The 21041-nt window shown below is 41.5% G+C and overlaps 2 protein-coding genes across 2 annotated transcripts in view; one reads left to right on the forward strand and one right to left on the reverse strand.

Moving 5' to 3' along the window:
* Positions 1-250: 250 nt before the first annotated feature.
* LOC310987047 (unconventional myosin-IXAa-like) overlaps positions 251-21041 on the reverse strand; it is a 183305-nt gene continuing 162514 nt past the window's right edge. The window contains exons 28-43 of the mRNA XM_083973193.1: positions 19590-19687; positions 19383-19483; positions 18643-18863; positions 18304-18420; positions 17928-18116; positions 17661-17708; positions 17460-17571; positions 14860-14921; positions 12344-12536; positions 11064-11192; positions 10857-10962; positions 9163-9294; positions 7942-8065; positions 3557-3810; positions 2614-2756; positions 251-774 (exon numbers count right to left, since the gene is read on the reverse strand). Coding sequence (XP_083829319.1) covers positions 380-774; positions 2614-2756; positions 3557-3810; positions 7942-8065; positions 9163-9294; positions 10857-10962; positions 11064-11192; positions 12344-12536; positions 14860-14921; positions 17460-17571; positions 17661-17708; positions 17928-18116; positions 18304-18420; positions 18643-18863; positions 19383-19483; positions 19590-19687 — 2424 coding nt within the window. The 3' untranslated portion in view covers positions 251-379. The remainder of the gene's footprint in view (positions 775-2613; positions 2757-3556; positions 3811-7941; positions 8066-9162; positions 9295-10856; positions 10963-11063; positions 11193-12343; positions 12537-14859; positions 14922-17459; positions 17572-17660; positions 17709-17927; positions 18117-18303; positions 18421-18642; positions 18864-19382; positions 19484-19589; positions 19688-21041) is intronic.
* crabp1a (cellular retinoic acid binding protein 1a) overlaps positions 20030-21041 on the forward strand; it is a gene marked incomplete at its 3' end in the record, with an annotated part of 415466 nt that continues 414454 nt past the window's right edge. The window contains exon 1 of the mRNA XM_083973192.1: positions 20030-20039. The remainder of the gene's footprint in view (positions 20040-21041) is intronic.

The following is a 21041-nucleotide window of genomic DNA, read 5'->3' on the forward strand; positions in this document are numbered from 1 at the left end:
CCTTCCCTTCTTCTTCTTCTTCTCCTTCTCTCTCCTCTAACTGACCCCTGGGGCTCCAGCAGGGGTCAAACAGCACTGAGATCAGAGGGTCAACGGACCTTTCTGTATTTCACACTAGGCATCAGTCTTCCTCCTTTGACCATCTGTTCTCTTGTCCCTCTGTGGGATATGTCCAGTCTTCTCTTCTTTGATTTGTGCAGCTTTCTGCTGTGACTGGACCAGGGGAGGAGGAGGGGGCGGGTGGGCACCGAGGAGGGGGCAGCAGGCTGTGACTGGTGTCGCCCAGCCCCGGACTCTCTCTCTCTCACCCTCCTCCCCTTCTCTCCCACCTTCCTGAGCCTCCAACAGGCGGCGGCCGGCGCTCTGTCTCTCCTCGGCTTCACACCATGAACTCGTTGCTGCCGTACAGAACCAGCTGCTGGGGCCCCGAGCTGAAGTCCGACTCCCTCCGGTGGCTTCCCGACGGCTCTCTGGGCGAGCTGCGGCTCAGCCTGAGCCTGTGCTGGGTCTTACCGGTCCTGTGACCCCCCTCCGCCTCGGCCTCGGCCAGCGGGGCTCCCAGACCGCAGGAGGTCAGCAGGGGGCCGGAGGAGGCGGAGCGGAACCGGTAGTGTGGGGACGGAGAGCCGGAGGCGTTAGATGAGAGGGAGGAGGAGGGGAGGTAGGAGGAGGAGACGGTGGAGGTGGAGTCCGCCGAGTCCTGGGAGTCCGGCTGACGACGCAGAGTTCGTCTGCCCTTCGCCTCCGTCTTCCTGGAGCGATATGAGCCCCGGTCTGTGGAGAGACAGAGAGAGAGGTGTACACTTACATTATATCACAGTTAATTTAACCATGACCAGAATTAGTGATGTCACGATTATACATTTTCTTGACACGATTGTTGTAAGAGAAATAATCACGGTACTACGATTATCACGATTATTAATTAATTTCACAACACTATGAATGTGTAAAGTCAAATACAGTCAAAATATAATTACATTACTCATTGTTTACACAAAATATTTGAAGTATCTATTAATATAGGAACAATTATTAATCCCCCAGAGCAAATGTTTGAAATATTCAGGTCATAAATTGTCATCTATATCAAATGTTTAAATTTTTTTAAATCGTTTTTTGTTTTGTTTTGTTTCCTTTAAATTACAAATGACACTCAACATTTAAATTCCTACCAATTCAATGTTAATGTTCTGTGCATTAACTTTTATTTTGGCACACATCTGCCGATATGGTTCCAACATAATCTTTTTTGGAAAGTGACGGTATTTAGGAATCTTTACGATTAATTAATTGTGAAAACAACATTAAAGGTCCAGTGTGTAATATTTGGTTTATTGGCAAAATCTGAATATGCTAGTAATGAATATATAATCGCTATAAAATAAAATGTGTTTGGTTTTCTCATAATTATTCTTTTATATATACATATAGCAAGGGTCTTGCTTTAGAGAGTGTCGCCATCTTGCACCACCATGTTTGTGCCCTTAACTGATAAGATTCATGCTCTTTTGCAGTGGTTCTCAAAGTGGGTCCCCAACTTTTTCCTCAAAATTTAACCACTTTTTTTCCCAGAAATTTATTGAAATGTTTCCAAATATTCATGCCAATGACAGTAATTTGAACGTGCACTGACTTAAAAAGTAGCGTAACAAATATTTGTGTATTTCTGGTGTTTGTTTCAGATTTTAGTTCAATGGGGGGTCTGTGGTCTAATTTGTAAAAATGTTTTTCTTAATGTAAATAAGTTTGAGAACCACTGATCTATTGAGTGTCTCTCTATCGTTGATCGATTATAAAACCCACACATGCTGCTACAGCTGAGCAGCCACATCCGCGGTGCTCTGGCTGAGCTGATCTTTGCTCAGATGGTGGTTAGATGTTCGGTTTTTATACAAAGTGCAGCCAAACACCAGGCTAAAGAGAGAGGAACAGCAGAGGCTACTCTGACAGCTCATCTTATCTGTGGAGCTGCAGGTGAACCGGCTGGAGAGCAGAGTGCTGTCCTTTTTTTTTTTTTTTCTTAACAGCGCCGTTGTTACAGGTGATGCACATCTACATCTATGTCTGTGTACGTTTGTCCTCTGATCTTTCCTTCAAGGGGACTGCACTGCACAACTGGCGCACTGTGTAACTTTTTGCTGCTATATGACTGAAGGCACAAGTGGAAGTCTACACGTGTCGACACGCCCCCGTAAAGAGCTAATTTTAAAAAAACTTCTTATCAGTTAACGTTAGCTTGTGAATGTGTTTGTCCTTAGAGGCCACCGTCACTTTGCCGATGGGAGGGGTGAGCGCTGCAATCTAGAATCTGAACGCTACTGTAGATGTCACAGTTTTCCCCCCATTTTACACACTGGACCTTTAACACAACAGTGGCCAGACTATAATAAGCACACCTTAAGCTCCTTTAATGATCCAATTATGTTTGTATGCTATAATTCTGTTAAAGATAACTCATTTGCCCTGTTTTCTCTCTAGTTTACTTTATTACAGGCACATTTATTGGTTCAATCTCTCCAATAAAAGCCCTTTGCTTAACCCACTGCATCGGTTTTATGTTGCTTTCCTTTTCCTGCAACGAGCTGGGCTGCAAAACGAACAAACACACACCAGAGGGGTCTGACGTGGCTCCCTTGGTGTCCATGGTGATATTTTCAGAGCTGTCCGCCGTTCCGATGGAGGCCTCGGATTCAGGAGTCTCATCGTCAGACGCCCGCGGCTCCAAGATCAACATCTCATACGTCAGCTCCTCCCTGTCGACGCACACACAAGCAAATCACCGGTCGGTCAGGTGGTGCCTCATCCAAATCAGCTGATTTACATGTGAAGCTCTGGGCAGTTATCATGTGTGTGTCCCTGATAGGATCCATCCACAGCTGCTGCTGTCAACACACTCAGCTATCAGACACATTTTTTAACATATCACCAAGACATAGGGTTGCAAAATTCCGGGAATTTTCAAAGTTGGAAACTTTCCATGGGAATCAACAGGAATATATGGGAATTAACAGGAATATATGGGAATAAACAGGAATAAAGGGGAATAAATCTGAAATTGAAGGTTGGCCATTAACAGGGAACTTAAATATAGTTGAGGAAAATATATTGTAGCATAATCTTGGCTAAAACAGATCGCAGATTTAATGCAAGTACACTTGAATATCTATGCTATTCCTCAATCACATGCACAGTGGAGGGGTTATATTTTACTCAAAAACTTCAAAACTTCATGTTTTTGTTGTTCAGTAAAAGAATTGACTGTTCATACAAGAAGTAAAACTTGATAAAGTTCTACTCACAAATAAATCTGTTGAAATGTCATGTTTTTTAATTGCATTATTTTGCATGGATGTCTGCTTTGGATATGATACAGTTTGTTTAAATTACCCCCAATTTCCAGTTAAATTCCCAATAATTCCCATAATTCCCATGGAAAGTTTCTGGAAATTTACTGGAAATTTTCCAGAAATTTTCCACCCCTTTGCAACCATACCAAGACATATCATCATTTCTAAAGGTGTATTTTATGTTGGGGTAAAATGTGACATCCTACTTCTCTTTCTGCAGACTCTCAATCTGCTCAGTGAGGATCCTCTCCTCCTGCTGCATGGCCAGCTGCTGCTGCTCGTTCAGGCCGGTCAGGCCGGTCTCTGCTGCATCCTCTCCTCCTCCTCCTCCTCCTCCTCCTCCTCCTCCTCCTCCTCCTCCTCCTCCTGCACCCTCTCCATCCATCTCAGGAGGAGGCGCTCGTGGACTGTGAGGCGGTGAGGCCGTGTGGCCGCTGCTTTGTCGAACGCGGTTTTTGCACTGCAAGTTCACACACACAGATGAAGAGTGAGATTCTGCGTGGCAGCTGAGGTCCAGCAGTAATAATCAGCTGGCTGGTGACAGTGACAGTGATGAAGCACAGACAGAGGACTTCCTATAGCCACACTTGAATATTTTGACCACATACTAACTATACAGAGGATGTATTGACCACACCAACAACACCACCGCTAAGAAACTATGAGGTTTGCTCAGTGTCACCACACACACACACAAACACATGTTTTTATTTCCACACACACACTCCCGGACAGGCATTACCTTAAGTTTAGCTGTGTTAGGCTGCATGTTAATAAGTTGTGAAGCAGAGACAGAAAGCAGAGAGCGGTCAGTGGAGTCAGAGCAGCTACAGTGTGACTGACTGTTGCTCTCTCCAGCGCGCAACACAAACAAACATCAACCAAAGATAAAACTGCCTGTCTGGAAATTGTAAAAACATTTTTTTTTAACCAAATGTTCCTGTTCTCAGCCAGAGAAAAGAGAGAGGAGCCTCTGACTGTCAACATCATTAGCATTCCTCGCTAAAACCCTACAGGCTGTTAGCTTTTGCTAACAAGCTGCTGTTTCTTTGCTAACAACAATCCAACAACGTCCAAAAGGAAACTCTTTGGACAACTGACTTCACACCAACAGTAGAGTAACACAAACTGTAACTGAAAGTGTGTAGGCCTATGTTGTTACTGTTGTGGTGGTTATTGGACAATGGTTATTGTCTGATCAACGACAGAGCTACATTAGCTACAAAACGTATCTAGGTCTTGTCAGTTTGGTGTTTTACTGTAGTTTCATAAGAATGAACTTCAATCAGTCTATTTTTCAATGTCAACTATGTTTTTTGTTTTGTTTTGTTTTTAAATCTCTGCTGTCTTGTTAGTATTTTTCTTTTCTTCATGACATCAACCTAGGGACAGCAGATGGAATTTAGCCTGGGGCTGGTGTAGGCTGCCAATTATGCAAATGTTCATGAATATGCATTGTCTCTTCTCTTAAATAAATTAAACAATTACGCCCAATTGTTTGGCTCTTGGTGAGTTATTGCCTGATTACAGAATTAAGCTGAATGACTATTGTTATTCTACTGTATCTAGTGCTGGTGTCTACTAAAATCACATCTGTTAGCACATCTGGCTCACATGTAGAAATGGGATTAAGTCAGTCTCAAGTTGTCATGTTGAAAGCTGACTGACATAAAATTAAAAAAACAACAAAAAAGCAGCAAAAAGTCAACTATGTCCAATTTACACTTCCAAATCCTCCAACACGTCTGCTGCTGCTGGGACCCTCATTCACCTGACTTACATAACAATATCAACCTCCTTTTAGACTGAGAGCACAATACAACTTCCACTGTGGGCTTTAGTGACAGTACAATACAAACCAAGCCACTGTTATTACTGGGTTTAGTTTGAAGCCAAAAGAATTAAACAGTAAAGTAACAGTAACAGTGCTGAGCAACGACACAACACAAGTAAGCGAGCTCTGATGAAACAGTAACAAACACACAAACAGAGTCAGACACCTCAGTGCTGAGAACTAGCTCATGGACAGACGTGATGAGTGCTGTGACTGGACATTGAAGACAGTATGAGTGGACAGAGTAAAGAGAGCGACTGACAGGACAGGACTAGTGAGGGGCGGCACATGGAGTGGGAGGGGCATACATACCGGGGTGGCAGTGCGGGTTATGCTCATAAACCTAACAGCAATTAGTACAGGTTTCTGGAAGGAGGGGTGGGGGGAGGGAGGGAGGAAGGACAGATTAGGGTTAGGGAGAGCTGGAGGCAATCAGGTAGGCATGGCTTTGGTGATTTGTAGTTTAAAGATGTAAAAACATTGAGATTAAAACTGAGCTACACTGAGAATTACCCTTCATAATAAGATGCTTACAAATCTAACAGATATTTGCACTATGTAAGTACAATAACAACCACGACAGGTCCTTGTCATGTTTCTTGTTTTAGTTTATTTTGTGTAGTTTTAAAAGTTTTTTTTTTTTTTTTTTTACTATTGTTATAACTAACAAGTCTTTTTTTTATTGATAACCCCTGACAAATATTTTCTTGACTTGATACTTTAGTGACTGAACAGACCCATCATCATTATTCCTTAACTCCTACTGTATGTTGACATATAGAAATAACTTTTCTCTGACCAACACTTAGGAACCCCAAATTATTGAGTTTTCTGTTATAGAAAACTGGAAAAAGGGCAAATTTTCATATTATTTTTAATTCTATTTTAATATTGTTGCCGGTTCATCTTCTCTGAAATGACCTTGATCAACTAATAATTTCAACTCTCTGATTGTTTTTTTGATGCTCGGAGAAATAATTAATCTGCTACAGTATGTCCAGTGTAGGTCAATAGAGATAGAACAACAAATTCCTAATCTGGCTGTGATCAAAGTTAAATAGCTTGGTGGTATTCAGGTTGTCAGGATGTGCACCAATGTGATAATGTACAGTATTGATGACACAACAGTTTTGTATGTGTCTTAGTTGTATAACATCTAGTTTTCTCAGTTTAAACGCAGATATTTAGACACCTTCTATCTTCCAAATCATTAAAACCATGCTTACAGGGAACGTTTAGATAAAACTGGTTGCTAGAAGGATTTGGGGGGTTTGGGAATCACAACAATGTTGACAGTATTTTTCAATTAGTGTGTGGTAGGAAGACACATTATACAGCTTGATCATCCTTGATGAAGCAAAATGTCATTCCTTTTTTTAAATGTTGTAAGGAGGATTCCTGATACAGTATGTGGTTTAAACTTCCTGCATTGCTCGCTTGTGACTGCTGCTGTGTGTTTAACTCCTTATTTTACACCTCTGTACTGTATATCTGGCCCCGAGACACAGAGCGAACCACCTGCAGAGACGCCCTGTTGTTTACAGACTGAAGAGATCCAGCAACATCTGGAACTGGAAATTGAATTCTTTTTTAAATTAAAGCAGAAGTGAGTGATATATTTGTGTTAATATAAGTCTTAAATAGTTATATCTTCCGACAGCAATCACTTACATAGAGTGTTTGGACTGAAACACGGGTCTCTCAGTCCCTCTGCTCTGTTCTGAGCTGAAGAGAAAACATTTATCGTATCCTACAGTTTTTATCCAATGAGGAGAGAGAACGGCATGCAGGGCTGTGTGTGCAGCCAAGGAACGCCGTGAATGTGGTGACGTAGCGACGAGGACTGTTATGGTGCGTTCAAGGAAACTCGTATTTTTCCGACCGTGAAGTGGTACCAGTTCGATCTGGTACGAGTTCACCGGTCGGAAGTTACGAGTGGCCGTTATAGTGACTTTCACCGGTAAAACAGGTCGGAAAAACACGAGTGGGTTGCCTGGAACGCTACAAAGTCGTAAGTTGTGACTTGAAGCTGTAATTTACGATTTCAAAAGCCTGCCTGGAACGCAGCATTAGCGAAAACGACCGGACCACTCACTTCTGCTTTAATGTCATGTCCTGAAAAATCCTTATTTTCTTCAAAAATAATTTTGTCTGCAAATGTTAAATATATAACATTACACATTGTACTCTTTTTCTGCTTCTGCTGTGTGGAATGCCAGCAACAACTTTTGGTGATTCTTTACACTTCAGTTTTTTTTAAAAGAATGTCAATTGTTTTAATTTGGTTTTCACTCTTTACACTCCATCCTCTCTGCTCTACTTTTACAGGGGCGTCTGGGAGAACTCACATCTAACAACATGTAAGAAGTTAGATGTTCTAGTGAAATACATGTGCAGCCAGACTGCACACCTACTGTATAAGTTCTCTTAGACAACAAAGTGAATGTCCCCTGCTGTATACAGTACATGTTAATTTGAAGGTACAGTATATCCCCTTTAGCTGTACTTTTTACTTGTGTAACAAATACACAAGAAAATCTGTTGATGAAAGATGTAAATAAACACAGAGGAATGAACTCCTGTCATGGCTGTGTGAAAACCATGCCAGCTGCTCGTGGAGCTGAAAACTGTCACCATTTAAATGATGAGTGAGAGGAACAAGCAGGAAAACATCCACCTCAATGACAGGCGCTCAGGTGTATCCATCCCAACACCTCGGCAGGTATCAGAGACCCTGCTGTCGGAGTCTGCTCTTACCATGGACCTCCTGATGTGGGTCAGTCTGCTCTTGGCTTTGCTCTCTGCAAACTCCAGACTGTTGATGTCCTTCAGACGAGCTTTGTACTTTCGCATCTGCTCGTTGATGATCAGCTCCACACACCTGCAGGGCACACACACATGTAGTTATCATGTTTGAAGCACAGAGGCTGGGTCTTTCTCAGCTACTTTAATAGCAATCACTGTTAAATGAACTAAAAACTTAAGCAGTGTCTTTGGGTAAAAACCTGGATGTGAAAAACTGACCTACAGTATATCTGAGGATTATGTATCTGACACATAAGGAAAGCCAAACTATAATAAATATTGCATGTTAACACATTTGCCTCTTCATTGTTGCAAGTTATTTGAAAATTCTAATTCAAATATTGTTGGGAAAAAAAAGTTTTAATGAGTGAATGTGTATGTGTAAATTGGCTGCCAGGAAACTGTGTTGTCATGTAGACTGGAAGTCACTGTGGCATCAAAAGCTGTAGCTGAACTTCCAGACCTGACAGTTTAAATGTTGTAAATTATATATACAGAATCATTACATACATGCATACATGAAAAAAATTGTTTTTGCCAGGGTTAGTATTCATGCAGTTTAGATTAATTTATGCTAAAGCGATCTATACATTCAGTTATAATTTGAACATTGTAAAAGACTCCTCACACCCTCTCTTCTTACCTATTTATCAATTCTATTCTAGTTTCTGTTTAACTGATGTCTGAGAAATGTTTCCTCTTCTTGTTCTTACCTTGGTAAGAACAAATTGACAATAAAGTTTGATTTGATTTGATTTGATTAGTAGTGCTTTGTAATTTGACATTAAACTTATTATTTTTGTGAAAATTAATTTGAAATCTTTCCAGTTTACATACCTTCTCAATAAACAGTATTTTTAGTAAGTTTATGGTGATATTTTAGTACAGCTATTAGCAAGGTAAGGGTTTCTCTGTCACTCAGATATGAGCCAGTTACAAAGAGGCCTCCAAAGACAGTCTCTAACAGCCAATCAAAAAAGACACTTGTTATGTCATACATTCGTGTCCAGATGCTAGATGTCTAGATGGTCAACACTTTATGCACCCAGTAAGAAATGATGTGGCTAAAAACAAATAAAAACACCTAGATCTTTATGAAAATAGAAAGGAATATAGAGACGAGCTCTGCTTGATGCTTTACAGCGCTAATAAGTAACTGGTGAGTGGACGTACGCGGTGGTTTTGCTGATGTCTTGGACGCTCTGCAGTGGGTCGATGGTGTCGGGGCAGCGGAGGATGCAGGGCGCGAACACGATGGCGAGGGCGTTGGCTGACATCCTGTTGGTCTCCTCCTGCAGGGCGATCCTGAAACACACCGCCGTATAATCCGGTTAATCCTGACAGTGATCTTTAGAGAAAACAACGCCCATCGCCAACAGACACATAGCTTTGAAGATGGCATGCGAGCGAGGCGGCTAAACCTGAATGTCTGATAATCAGTGAGAAACAAACAAAGGGAACTTGAAACCTCTGCAGTAAAGATGTGCTGACTGCACAGACAGTTTGCCCAGAGGAAAAAAACATCCATCAGATCCTGTTTCAAAACATGTTGGCAATCAGATCCACATACTTTTGTTGTGATCGAAACTGGAAATGTTCTGTTTGAAACACTTACTGTAATGAAGTATTTGGTGGAAATATTACAATGGACCCAAAGGTGGCTCTACTAGGTCTATTACCAAAGGGCATTGAAGCCAAAAAATATATTTTACAGATACCACTAGCAACAGCAATTAAATGCATTACAGTAAGGTGGTTGAAGCCTGACCCTCCATCATACAATATGTGGACTGAAAAAATAAAGGAAATGATCAAATGGAACAAATAACAAACTCCCTGACACTTCAAAAAGAGATATTTACTAGAAGGTGGAGCCCTGCCATGGGTATCCACAAGTTTCCGAACGTCATCTATGGTCAAAACTGGAGGCCGGTTTTGCATTTCCGGTGGAATTGTACGTTTCCGTTTCCATGGTTTTCAGTCGTTGTCATAGTTGCGGTAAAGGCATGGATCTATTAACGCTGGCTTTTAACACGGATGTTAATTTGTGTGATAGCCATTGTTAAAAGCTGGTGTGACGATCCATGCCTTTTACAGATTTTCATTGAAAAAAATAAAATCCATGCATTTACCGCGACTACCGAAACCATGGAAACGTAAACATAAAATTCCACCAGAAGAACAAAACCGGCTTACGTTTTTGACGTTCGGAAAAAGGTGGATACTGTTATAGTGAGGAAGCTATACAATATGAATCCAATCTATATTATTAACCTGATATTTTTTTTATTCTATTTTCTTTTATCTTATTTTTTCTTTCTGTCATTATAGCCTCCATCTCCTTTGTTGTGTCATAATTATTAACATATCCCTATCCACAAGTTTCCGAACGTCATCTATGGTCAAACCCGGAAGCCGGTTTTGCCGGTTTGGTGGAATTGTACGTTTACGTTTCCATGGTTTTCAGTCGTTGTCATAGTTGCGGTAAACGCATGGATCTATTAACGCTGGCTTTTAACACGGATGTCCATTTGTGTGATATCCATTGTTGAAAGCTGGTGTGATGATCCATGTGTTTTACAGATTTTCACTGAAAAAAAAAAAAAGAAAAGAAATCCATACATTTACCGCAACTACCAAAACCATGGAAACGTAGACATAAAATTCCACCGGATGAGCAAAACCGGCTTACGTTTTTGACATTCGGAAAAAGGTGCACTACACTGTATTGAAAAACTCGAAAAACAGCAGATATGATGAGTATGATTCTGTATGCATGATTGTGAATGAAACTGAAATAAAAACACAGTTCTCAGACTGCAGTCTGAGGCTGTGCTGCTGATGTTGATTCCTGTCTCGTCCCTCACCTGACCAGATGGAAGATCAGGCGCTCCAGCGTGCTCAGGTGCGTCCTGCTGAGCTGGTCGATCACCGAATACACCCCTCGGATCACCTCACGCTTGTCTGGCTGACCTGAGATCAGAAACATAAGAGACAGGTCATCATACTGACTCTCAGCTGGAGCAGCCTACCAACTGACGGACTGAAGCTGTAGGAGCTACTCATGAGCTTACCCATGGCCCTGAGGAACTCCTCATACAGTTCAAAAGTCATGAGAGGGCTGGGCAGGTCACGCAGCCACTGTTTGAGAACGCTGGCAATGACGTGGATGTTGTAGTCGTCCAGGTTCACACTGTTCACATCTGGAACAGACACGTGCACTCATTAACATTCACTCATGTTTCTGTCGTTGTGTTCAAGAGATTTAGAGTAGTGGTACTGGTGGGAGTTACTTGTAGCAGTAGTTTAGTAGTGTTGTAGTCAAGACCAATAGGGAGCAAGACCAAGTCCAAGTCATTTTCAAGACCATTACTGTATTCAGTGCCAGTACTCACTAATAATAATCATGTGTCTTGATATTTACATTATTCCTCAGCTTAAAATAAAATATGATTTTATATGAAATCTAAACCATATTTAATGTAAATAAAGTTTGGATTGAACAGAAGAACACAGCACAGAACCTGCTGAAGTCTCCTCCCACTTTCGACACTGGCGACACCAGGTTGTTCAGATGGTTACACAGCAACTTTAGTACAACTATTTGAATTATCTTAAGGTTATTGAATCACATCACATAAACCAAAGTGAGTGAATGACAGAGAGACATTTGCAGTTTAAAAATCCACAGCTCGACTGAGATTGAATAAAAATGTAGTCGATTCCGAGACAAGACCAAGACCTTGAAAATGTGGCTTCAAGACCGGTCTTGAGACCCAGAATAGAGTACTACAACACTAGGTAGAAGTTAGTATTAGTAGTATTAGTAGTAGCAGCAATAGTAGTGGTAGGAGAAGAAAAAGATTAGTACTACTCATAGTAGAAGTGACAATAGTACTAGTTGCTGGTTGCTGGTAGAAGGATAATTGTGGTAGAAGTATGGGTAAAGGAAGTGTTAGTAGATGGTCAAAGTGGTAGTTGTGCATTTTGCTATTTCTGGAATTTCATCTTTTATTTCCTGTGACTGTGTCCTTGTATAAAATGTAAACTGTTTTTATTCGTGTGTCTGTTTTGTGGATCACGGAACTGCTTTTACTTGACCCAAAGCACTTTGTGACACTTGTCTATGACAAGTGCTATACAAATAAACATATTATTATTATATCATATTGTAATAGAATGAGAAATAGTTGTGGCAGAGGTAGAAAAGTAGTACAGGAAATATATAAGTAGTAATGGTGGATGAAGTGGTAGTAGATGTAGGAGAGGAAGTGGTGGTACTGCAGCTGTGAGGAGACTCGGTAGCTGTTCCATGTGTTTCATACAGAGCTGGGAGGACAGCTGTGGCTCTCACCTGTGTCCAGCCCCTGACGCAGTTCTTTGATCTTATTGGTGGAGCCCGACTTCCTGTAGATCCCCTCCGTGTAGAGGCCGTGCATCTCGATGTAGTTGATGAGCTTCTCCACCAGCTGTGGCACCGTTCGCTCCTCGCTGGTCAGACGGGACAACTCCACGCCATACTGCCGAGACGACAGCTCAGGATCGTACTGGTTTAGAAAAAAATAAAGTATTATATATAGTAGTAATATATTTTATTGCTATGTAGATCTAATTCTAAATTTGTAATGTAAATGTAAATGACCCATTTGTCCATTGATCTACTCTCGCAATTGAAACATTTTTTTGCAAATATTGATTTAAAACACTGAACCCTCATATTTACAAAAGTCTTCAGACCCAGGATTCAGAGCTTTGTAAATCTTATTTTGCAACTGTTTCAGATTCCAGTCATCTTGGCTGAGTCTCCTCTGGCTCTGTACACCTGGATTTGGGTAGTTAAGACCATTTTATTCCTGGAAGATCCACTCGAGCTGTGTCAGACTGAATGGGAAACATCTGTGAGCTGCCATCTTCAGGTCTCGACAGATGTTGTGTGTGGTTATAGTCGGAGCTTTGGCCGGGACGGGGACACTCAGAAACGTGTCCTGAAGTGACTCCAGCTGCGTCTGGGCTGTGTGCTTCTTGTTACTGTCATGAAAGGTGAAGAGCTGCCTCAGGTTTCCTACACTCACTCCCTCATTTCGGAGCAGTCTCCCTCTTCCACATTCCAGGTGTGCCGTCATATTCCTTTCCCTGAGTGGCTTCCTTCTCGTCTCTCTACAATAAAGACCTACTTGATGAAGAGCTGCTGGAATGGTCAGCAGGTTCTTCTCCTCGATCAAAGCCTTTCTTACTCCTCCATCCTCCTTCTTTCTCTTCCTCTCCCCTCTCTCTTCTCCCTTTCTTTTTTCTCGTTGTTTTCTTTCTCTTCTTGTTCTGTTCTCTCTTGTTATTTTCTTCCTCTCAATTTTCTCTCTCTCTTTTATTTCTCTCATTTCCCACTCTTCTCTTTCTCTCCTCTCCCTCCTCTCGTTTTTCTTGCCCTGTTCCCTCTCCTGCTTTTCTTTCTTCTCCTGCCTTTTCTTCTCCTTTTGAGCCTCTTTTTTCCTTCGTTATCTTTGCTTTCTCTGAAATAGCTGCAGAGGCACTGACCTCTGCAGCTATGTCATAGCTGTAAAGGTCAGTGCCTCTGTGTGTTTGCCCCGTTGGCCCTAATTAGCTTAGTTTTGGTTTTATGAGAAATTTCTTAGAAATGTCTAAAGTTGCCGGCAGAAAACGCCACAGCTCAATATGGGACTATTTTGAGTACGACCGCCAGGTAGACAAGAGTAAATGTATGGTGATGAGGATTGTATTTGTGTGATGCAACTAAGGGAAAAAACAAATGTGAAAGTTCATCTTGGGAGCTCTTATAGGCTTTCCTCCTAATAAATGAAATCTGTGAAAACTAAGACACTAAATAAAAACTAAACTAAAACTGCTTAATCACTTGTTGAACTAACTAAAGCTAAATCACAATGAGAAAACAAACTGAAAAACGATATAAAAATAAAAACTAATGAAAATGTTAAAACTATAATGCTGTTGCTCTACAGGTCTTCCGTTTCAGTGCTTCTGACACCACTTGTCTCCTGGGAGCACTCAGCCCTGGAGCGATACCCAAGATCCATGTCTGCACATAATCCTATAGTGAAGGTGCAGTGAGTTCACAGGCTGCACCTGCACATTCTGCATAAAAGGTGAAGCGGTGCAGTTATCTGTGTGTGGACTCATGTAGCTGTAGCAGTGGTCTGTCTCTCAATGTCACTAAATTAATTAAAAAGGTGCAAACTGAACCATTCCTTTAATGACACTGATGAGCTGTAACATCTTTATTCACTGAGTATATATTCTTATTACACAGATCTATTTAATTCTGTGTTCTGATTGGTCAATCACTGCATTCTAAGGTCTGTTATTTCCGTATAACAGACTGTTGACGCTCTGATTGGCCCTGACAATTGTTACCTTTCCATTAGGCTACCGCTTCAGAAAAATAAAAAATAGAGGAGAGACTGAAACCCTTCATGACCAGTGGGTGGCACCCATAAAACTGTGTATAGTGATTATGAAGACTTCTAATTATAAACATTTTGTTCTCAGTTTTGTCATATCCAGGGCCACAATATGAGAAAACACAGACATTAAGAAGTCCCATTCCCCTGTTTCATTTAATTGTTAATGGCAACATCCTGTTTAATGTGAATTATAAGTAAAAGTTTTCATCATTTTAATCAAAATTTTGTCTGAAATTAGTTAATAGTAGTAAGCCATGAAATAAGTGGGATAATGTAGAGTGAGCAGGTTATCATAGAGAAATAAACCCCAACAGGATGGAGAGAACCCTGGAGTTATACAGTATCCATTACATATTCAATGATATAACATCATTATAAAACATGACACCACAAGATAATGGAAGAAAACCCCAAAATCTACAGTACCACCTACCTTTTTACTGCACTTGGTGGTCATCCTGGAGCAGCACTTCCTGTGGCAGGCGTAGCGACACACTGCGGACGACACAACAACACAATCAGACCGATGTCTCTCTACAACCTCCTCACAGCACAAACCACTGCAACAAATCCTCTCTGCAGCCCGTCGCTGCCTCCAGACTCCGGCCGGAGAGTCTGGATGTGATGTCAAGATGGAGCTTTGTAACTAGACCTAAGATAGACTCATGAAAGGAAACGGGAGGGTTAATCTAATTTTTCCGACACTCAGGGAGGCAGGGCAACAGTGTGAGTTTTGTGAGTATGAATGTGCAGTGCCTGTGTTTTGTACAGTATGTGTGTGTGTGTGTGAAATGAGTGGGAGGGGGTGTAATGTGCCATGTGGGTGGAAATAAAAACTACACTAAGGGCGTGAGAGCCTGTGGGTAAGTGAGTTAGGAGAACATTAGGAACTGCAGGTGGTGTGTATTTTTGTGTGTGTGTGTGTGTGTGATATTAGACAGACCTGCAGATCTTTACAGCCTGTTTTTGAGATTGAAAGTTAGAATACTGAATAAATGTCTGTATTTGACATTTAAATGTCATAATTAAGTCCATTAACATTCCTCTTGTGCTCGGGTCACCACTGACCCGTTATCAGGTTTTTGACATAAATTTGTTTATTGCATCAAGGCTTTTTGACTTTGTCAGGAACATATATTTAAACAAAACAAAACGTTTTTTTCACAAAATTTCAAAATGCTCTGGTTAAAATTGACATTTGTGTTGTTAGGGTTGGTTTAGCCTGGTAATGAGAACTGAAATCATAAGTGCAAAACCAACCTTTTCATGGATAAGGAAGCCTAACAACGTAACCAAGAGATGAGAAACAAATGGGATGATAATAATTGTTTTTTAATGTGTTTTACAGCTGATTTAAGACTCAGGTCAGAACTGACCCTAACACCATAGATGGTAGCAGAAAGCTACAAGAGGAAGGTTCATTAATTCAGATTTGATTAGATTTCTTCCGAGGTTGTTGATGTGAAAAATTTGGCTTCTAGAAGATAACAATCTGACATCAGACAGGATGTGAAACACACACACAGTGATAGTGATAACCTTGATATGTCACTACTCGTCTTTAGAGATCAATTCATCTTTGTTCTTTTACTTTCCATGAACACTACTGTAACTAATCAAACTACAGTAAACCTATGTTGTAAAACATGAATATCTTGTTAAAGTGAACCCTGAAACTCTCTCTCTGCATGTCAATTACTTCCTCTCTTGTGCTTCATCTCTCTCTGACCTCATCTCTGACTCTGACTATAACTTTATTTATGTGTTTATTTGTTAAACAGGGACAGTTAATCAACATTTCAGTTTCCACATCATGTAAATGTGCCAGAGTTAGCTGAATACTGTAGCTAATTTTCATCCACTATCACCTAAAGGTACAATTCCTACTATCAAGCAAAGCTGTCCCTGGTCTCCTTCTCACACACACATTGCATTGCACACAGCTTCTGTTCTCTTAATGTGAGTTTGTGTATGTGTTGGGTGTGCAGTATGTGTGTGTGTGGAAACTACCACAGATGTGGCTGAGTAATGTGGCCGGTGTTTATGTGTCAGTCTGTGGGTAAGATACAGACAGACAGTGTTGACCAGTGACCAGTGTTAAGGCCAAGTTTAAAGAGAGGTGTGGTCTGATCCATGAGTACCAGGCAGTAATATGTGAGCATGTTGATGGACGATGCTGCTGGTGTGATCACAGGACAGTTCACAGTTTGTTGTGCAAACACAAAGTGGACCAATCACAGGACTGTGTGACTTCAGTGAGAAAGCAGATAGGAATACGATAGGAATATGAATAACAATGACTTTATTAAGGTACCTGCCTTTGTCTCTGTCTCTATCTGTCTGGTGGAGTAGCACTGATGACAGTCACGGACTGAAACGTTTTTAGTTCACCTTTCTGCACTTGTTTCACCAGAATGTCTTGATTAAAGAGGCTGTTCTGCATTTATCCCAGCCTGTGATTTTAAAGGGATAGTTCATCTCTTTTGAAGTAGGGTTGTATGAGCTACAAATGCCCATTAAGTAAGTACACTAGATATAGTAGAAAGGTCTGTTTTTTTCCGACCAGCTGATGCATTGTACATTTTTACATTAGATGATACTCTTGAACTGGTGTATTATTTTGAGACAGGACTTCTCGTAGGTGGTGAAAATACTCTGATTAATCGTCCCTCATTGACAACAGTGTCTGTGCCTGTGTCTCGATGCGGCGGTGTTTCTTAGTGTGGGGGATAGAGACCTTTCTATTGCATCTAGTGTACTGAATGGGCATTTGCAGCTCATACAACCCCACTTCAAAAAAGCTGAACTATCCCTTTAAAGTTAAATTGGTGTGCTGGTACCTTCTCTCTCTCTTTGCTAATTTTTGTCCAGTACTGACGCACCCAAGAGTTATTCTTTAAGGCTTTGAGTAGGTGCAGTTTCACAGCACCTTTTTGACTAAATATTTAACATAAACACAAAAGCAAAACATCTGAATAGTGTGTGTGTGTGTGTGTGAGAGAGCATTTGTGTGTTCATGCATCCAGTCCTCACATTTGCAGACGCAGGCTCGGTCCATCATCCAGATGAGGGAGGAGCAGTACTCGCAGTAGGTGGGAATGCTGTACTGTGTGGACTTGAAGATGTGGCCATTGTGTTCCTCCACCTGCAGGGGGCAGCAGAGCCAGCAGTCAGATAAGGCTCATACAAAATGTTTTTATTCCAAGTACTGTGTTTTTACAGCGTGTGACTCACAATGTCAGTTTCCTTCTTCCTTGACTTCTTACGCTCGCGTTTAGGAGCCTGGAAAGAGAGAGATGTCCATTAAAACGTACAATGTACATAACTCCTAAATTCTTATTATCTGCTTTAATTTCTTGGATTTTATGTGTAATCATGTTTTTTTGTTTCTTTGCTTACACGTCCCAATTTTTAAAACTGATAAACCTTGATAAATTCAGCTAAAATTTATTTCCGAGTTATCTTTCCATCCAACAGTCTGGTGCATCCGGTGTGTCTCACCCGTCCGATGGTTCCCTCCATGGGCTTGTACTCGGTCATGAATTCATCCAGGAAGACCTTGAAGGTGTTGACCCACACCTTCACCGGCGACTCGCTCCAGTCTCTCTGCTCCAGGCGCATGGTCTTCTCCAGGATGTGCTCGAACAAGGCGTAAAGATCTTTGTAACGGATGCTCTTCCCATCGTCCATCTGGGGGGTGAGGGCAAAGAAAAGACACATCTTAAAGTTTACAGTGAAGTCAGTAAAGCGTCACCTACACTTACTATTTCCTTTACATTTTGATCGCTCTGCTTTTTCACATGATGCCAGTCCTCTGAGGCGTCTGCAGACCTAACCCTGTCTGTGGTGTGACAACAAAGGGAGAGCAAAGACTCACGGCCAGAGCGGTGGAGTACGAGTTAAAGATGTTGATCCTGAACTCCTTCAGCGCCTTCTTGAAGACAACGTCCACCATGGTGTCCTTCTTACTGTCTTCAGAGTCCAGGTCAGCGATCTGCAGGGACAGACACAAGGTTTGGACCCTGGTTTTATAACAATCTAAAGCAGGATGATTGTTCCACGTCTGGGGTAAAGATGCTTCCTTGTGTGATATAAATGTACAAGGCTTAAAGATAATCCACTCTCTTGAAACTGGACAGACCAATAGACCATGTTGGGAAACTGGCCCTGAACGATGCAGAGGGGGTTTTCAGGCGCTAACCCTGATGCAACGCACCTTCTTCATGAGGAAGTCGTTCATGCTGCGGTAGTCGTGGGCCGACGTGAGGATGTGCAGAGCGTCGTTCTGCCACTGGGCGGGCTCCAGCGCGATGCTGCTGATCTTCACGCTGCGCCGCCGCCTCATCTTGGGAGACGGCTCCTTGTTCTCCTTGCTGTCCCTGATCCCCTGAGCCGGAGCCGCCTCCAGGTCCGGGCTGTGAGGGGGAGACGGGCCTTCTGGGAGACAAGAGATGGAAAATACACACTGTTAGGGCATCCACACTAGCAGGGCTCTGTGCCGGTTCCGGTTCCCGAATCCAATTTTGAACCGGCCGGCGCGTTCAGACCAAAAAAATAACAGGTTCAGAACCTGAAAAGTTGGTTCTCAAGGGAACCAAGAAAGTGTCTTATTCTAGGCTGTGAAGACAAGCAGGAAGGAGGAGAAGGCAGTGACTGACTGAAGAGAATTTGTGGTGGTCTGCTGAGGAAACTAAATGTTTGGTGGTGATTTGGGCGTATACAGAATTTCAAGAAAAGCTAGAAAGCCAAAAAAAAGAAAGAACAAGTTGTATGAATTTCCCCTTGGGTCTAATAAAGTAAAGTAATTCTTATCTTTGAACTCTGGGAAGAGATGGCCAAGGCTTAAAAGAAACTGAAGAATGATTTCAGAGACAACAAAAAGCAAAAATTTGGAGTAACCCAGAGTAACATACTCCCACTTTGGATCCACTTTTACTGGTGTGAACGCTGGTTTACCTTGTGTCTCTCCAGCTTCACTGCGGCTCGCCTGCTTCTCTCTGGACAGTTTCTTCTCTCCGTGTTTGGTCTTACTCCAGAATCGCATCTTCCCTCTCATCCTGCTAAATGACAAGCAGTTCATCCATTAAAGATTGATTCATAAAAAAATATACCACTCTCTCTAATGTCCATAGTTCTGTAGAATATAAAGTCAGGTGGATCTACCTTCCATCTTGACTGGAGGTTTTTCTGAGGACCTCCACCTTGCCCAGGTCTCCTGATGACATTGTCTTATGGATCTTCTTCTGGTCTTTATGAGAAGGCTGCAGAACAAAGACCAGCAACTCAGTGAGAACATATATATATACACAGTAGATTTGGTTCTGGTAGGTTGGACCAGGATGCTGTGATGGATCAGTGAAGCTCATTTTCCTGTTTGCCACAGGTTGGCTGATCTGAGTGGCATGCATTATGTCATCTTATCTTATGGAGTAATACATTTATATGACTTGTTCTATAATCATAAAGAAAAGAATGCATGATGCCACTACACTATATGTTTGTGAACGATATAAGCGACTATACAACAGTGTGTTTAATGTGAAGAAACAGGCAGAGAGGAAATCGGAGACATCCCAGAAGTTGATGTTGATGTTGATGAGAGAGGAAACAGAGGTCATGCTCTGAGATCCTGTTAGAAAGAGACGTTGTTAGTGAGAAGTCCCTCGTCTCCGTGAGTGAGCGGCTCCAACATGCAGGAGCAGCGGTGTGTTCAGGAGAGCTCGGTGGTCGGCAGCAGAAACAAGACATCTTCAACCGTCCTCCACCTGTCAGTCAAACACTTCCTACTGTGTGAAAACTCTTTGTTGTTAAAGAGCAACAGGGGCAGGGATACCTTACTGTGTTGCCATTTTGAGTTAAGCTTATATTTCAATTCAAGTTTTCAGAGTCCCGACTTTCAACGTAAATGCAACGCACCATGACAACACTGAAGAAATGAAAACAGCTTGATCTGACACTGAATACTCATTAGTATGTAGTTTATAAATACAGTTAGTGCTTATCAATGATGAGTAAAACATTTTTAACTGTATTTATAAACTACATACTAATGAGTATTCATGTGTTACAAATGAAGAATTCAGTATTTATTAATGCTTAACTAATGCTTAATAGTGTAGGCTACTTATTATAAAGTGTTACCGAAATTACAAATCAAATTTCAAATCAATATTGGAATTTTAAACTTTTGCTTTTTAGAAACTTGGACCAGAAAATGTTTCTTATTTCTCATGGAACTGTTGGTCATCTATTTTCTGTTGGTAAAGTAACTGAATAACCAACTCATTACTTCAGCACTAAGATGGAAAGGTATTTGTTGGATCAAGCTGTTTTCATTTCTTCAGTGTTGTCATTATAAATGTCATTATGAAAATGATAAATTTAGACTTTACATTAACAACAAGAAGAACTGAAAAAAAAATATGGCAAATATGAGATTAAACTCCAAAATGCTGACGTATCCCTTGAGAGTGTGTGTTGGAGATGGAGGTGGAGTGAAGCCTGGAGGAGAATCTCAGCTCGGGCTGATTTTCACTAACGACAGCAACCAGAGCGACGTGCAAAGCTCCTCTCTACGCGACGACACGGCCACGGCCTGTTTTGGGTCAGCGGTGA

This window comes from Trachurus trachurus (assembly GCF_905171665.1).
Source record: "Trachurus trachurus genome assembly, chromosome: 6".
NCBI lineage: Eukaryota > Metazoa > Chordata > Actinopteri > Carangiformes > Carangidae > Trachurus > Trachurus trachurus.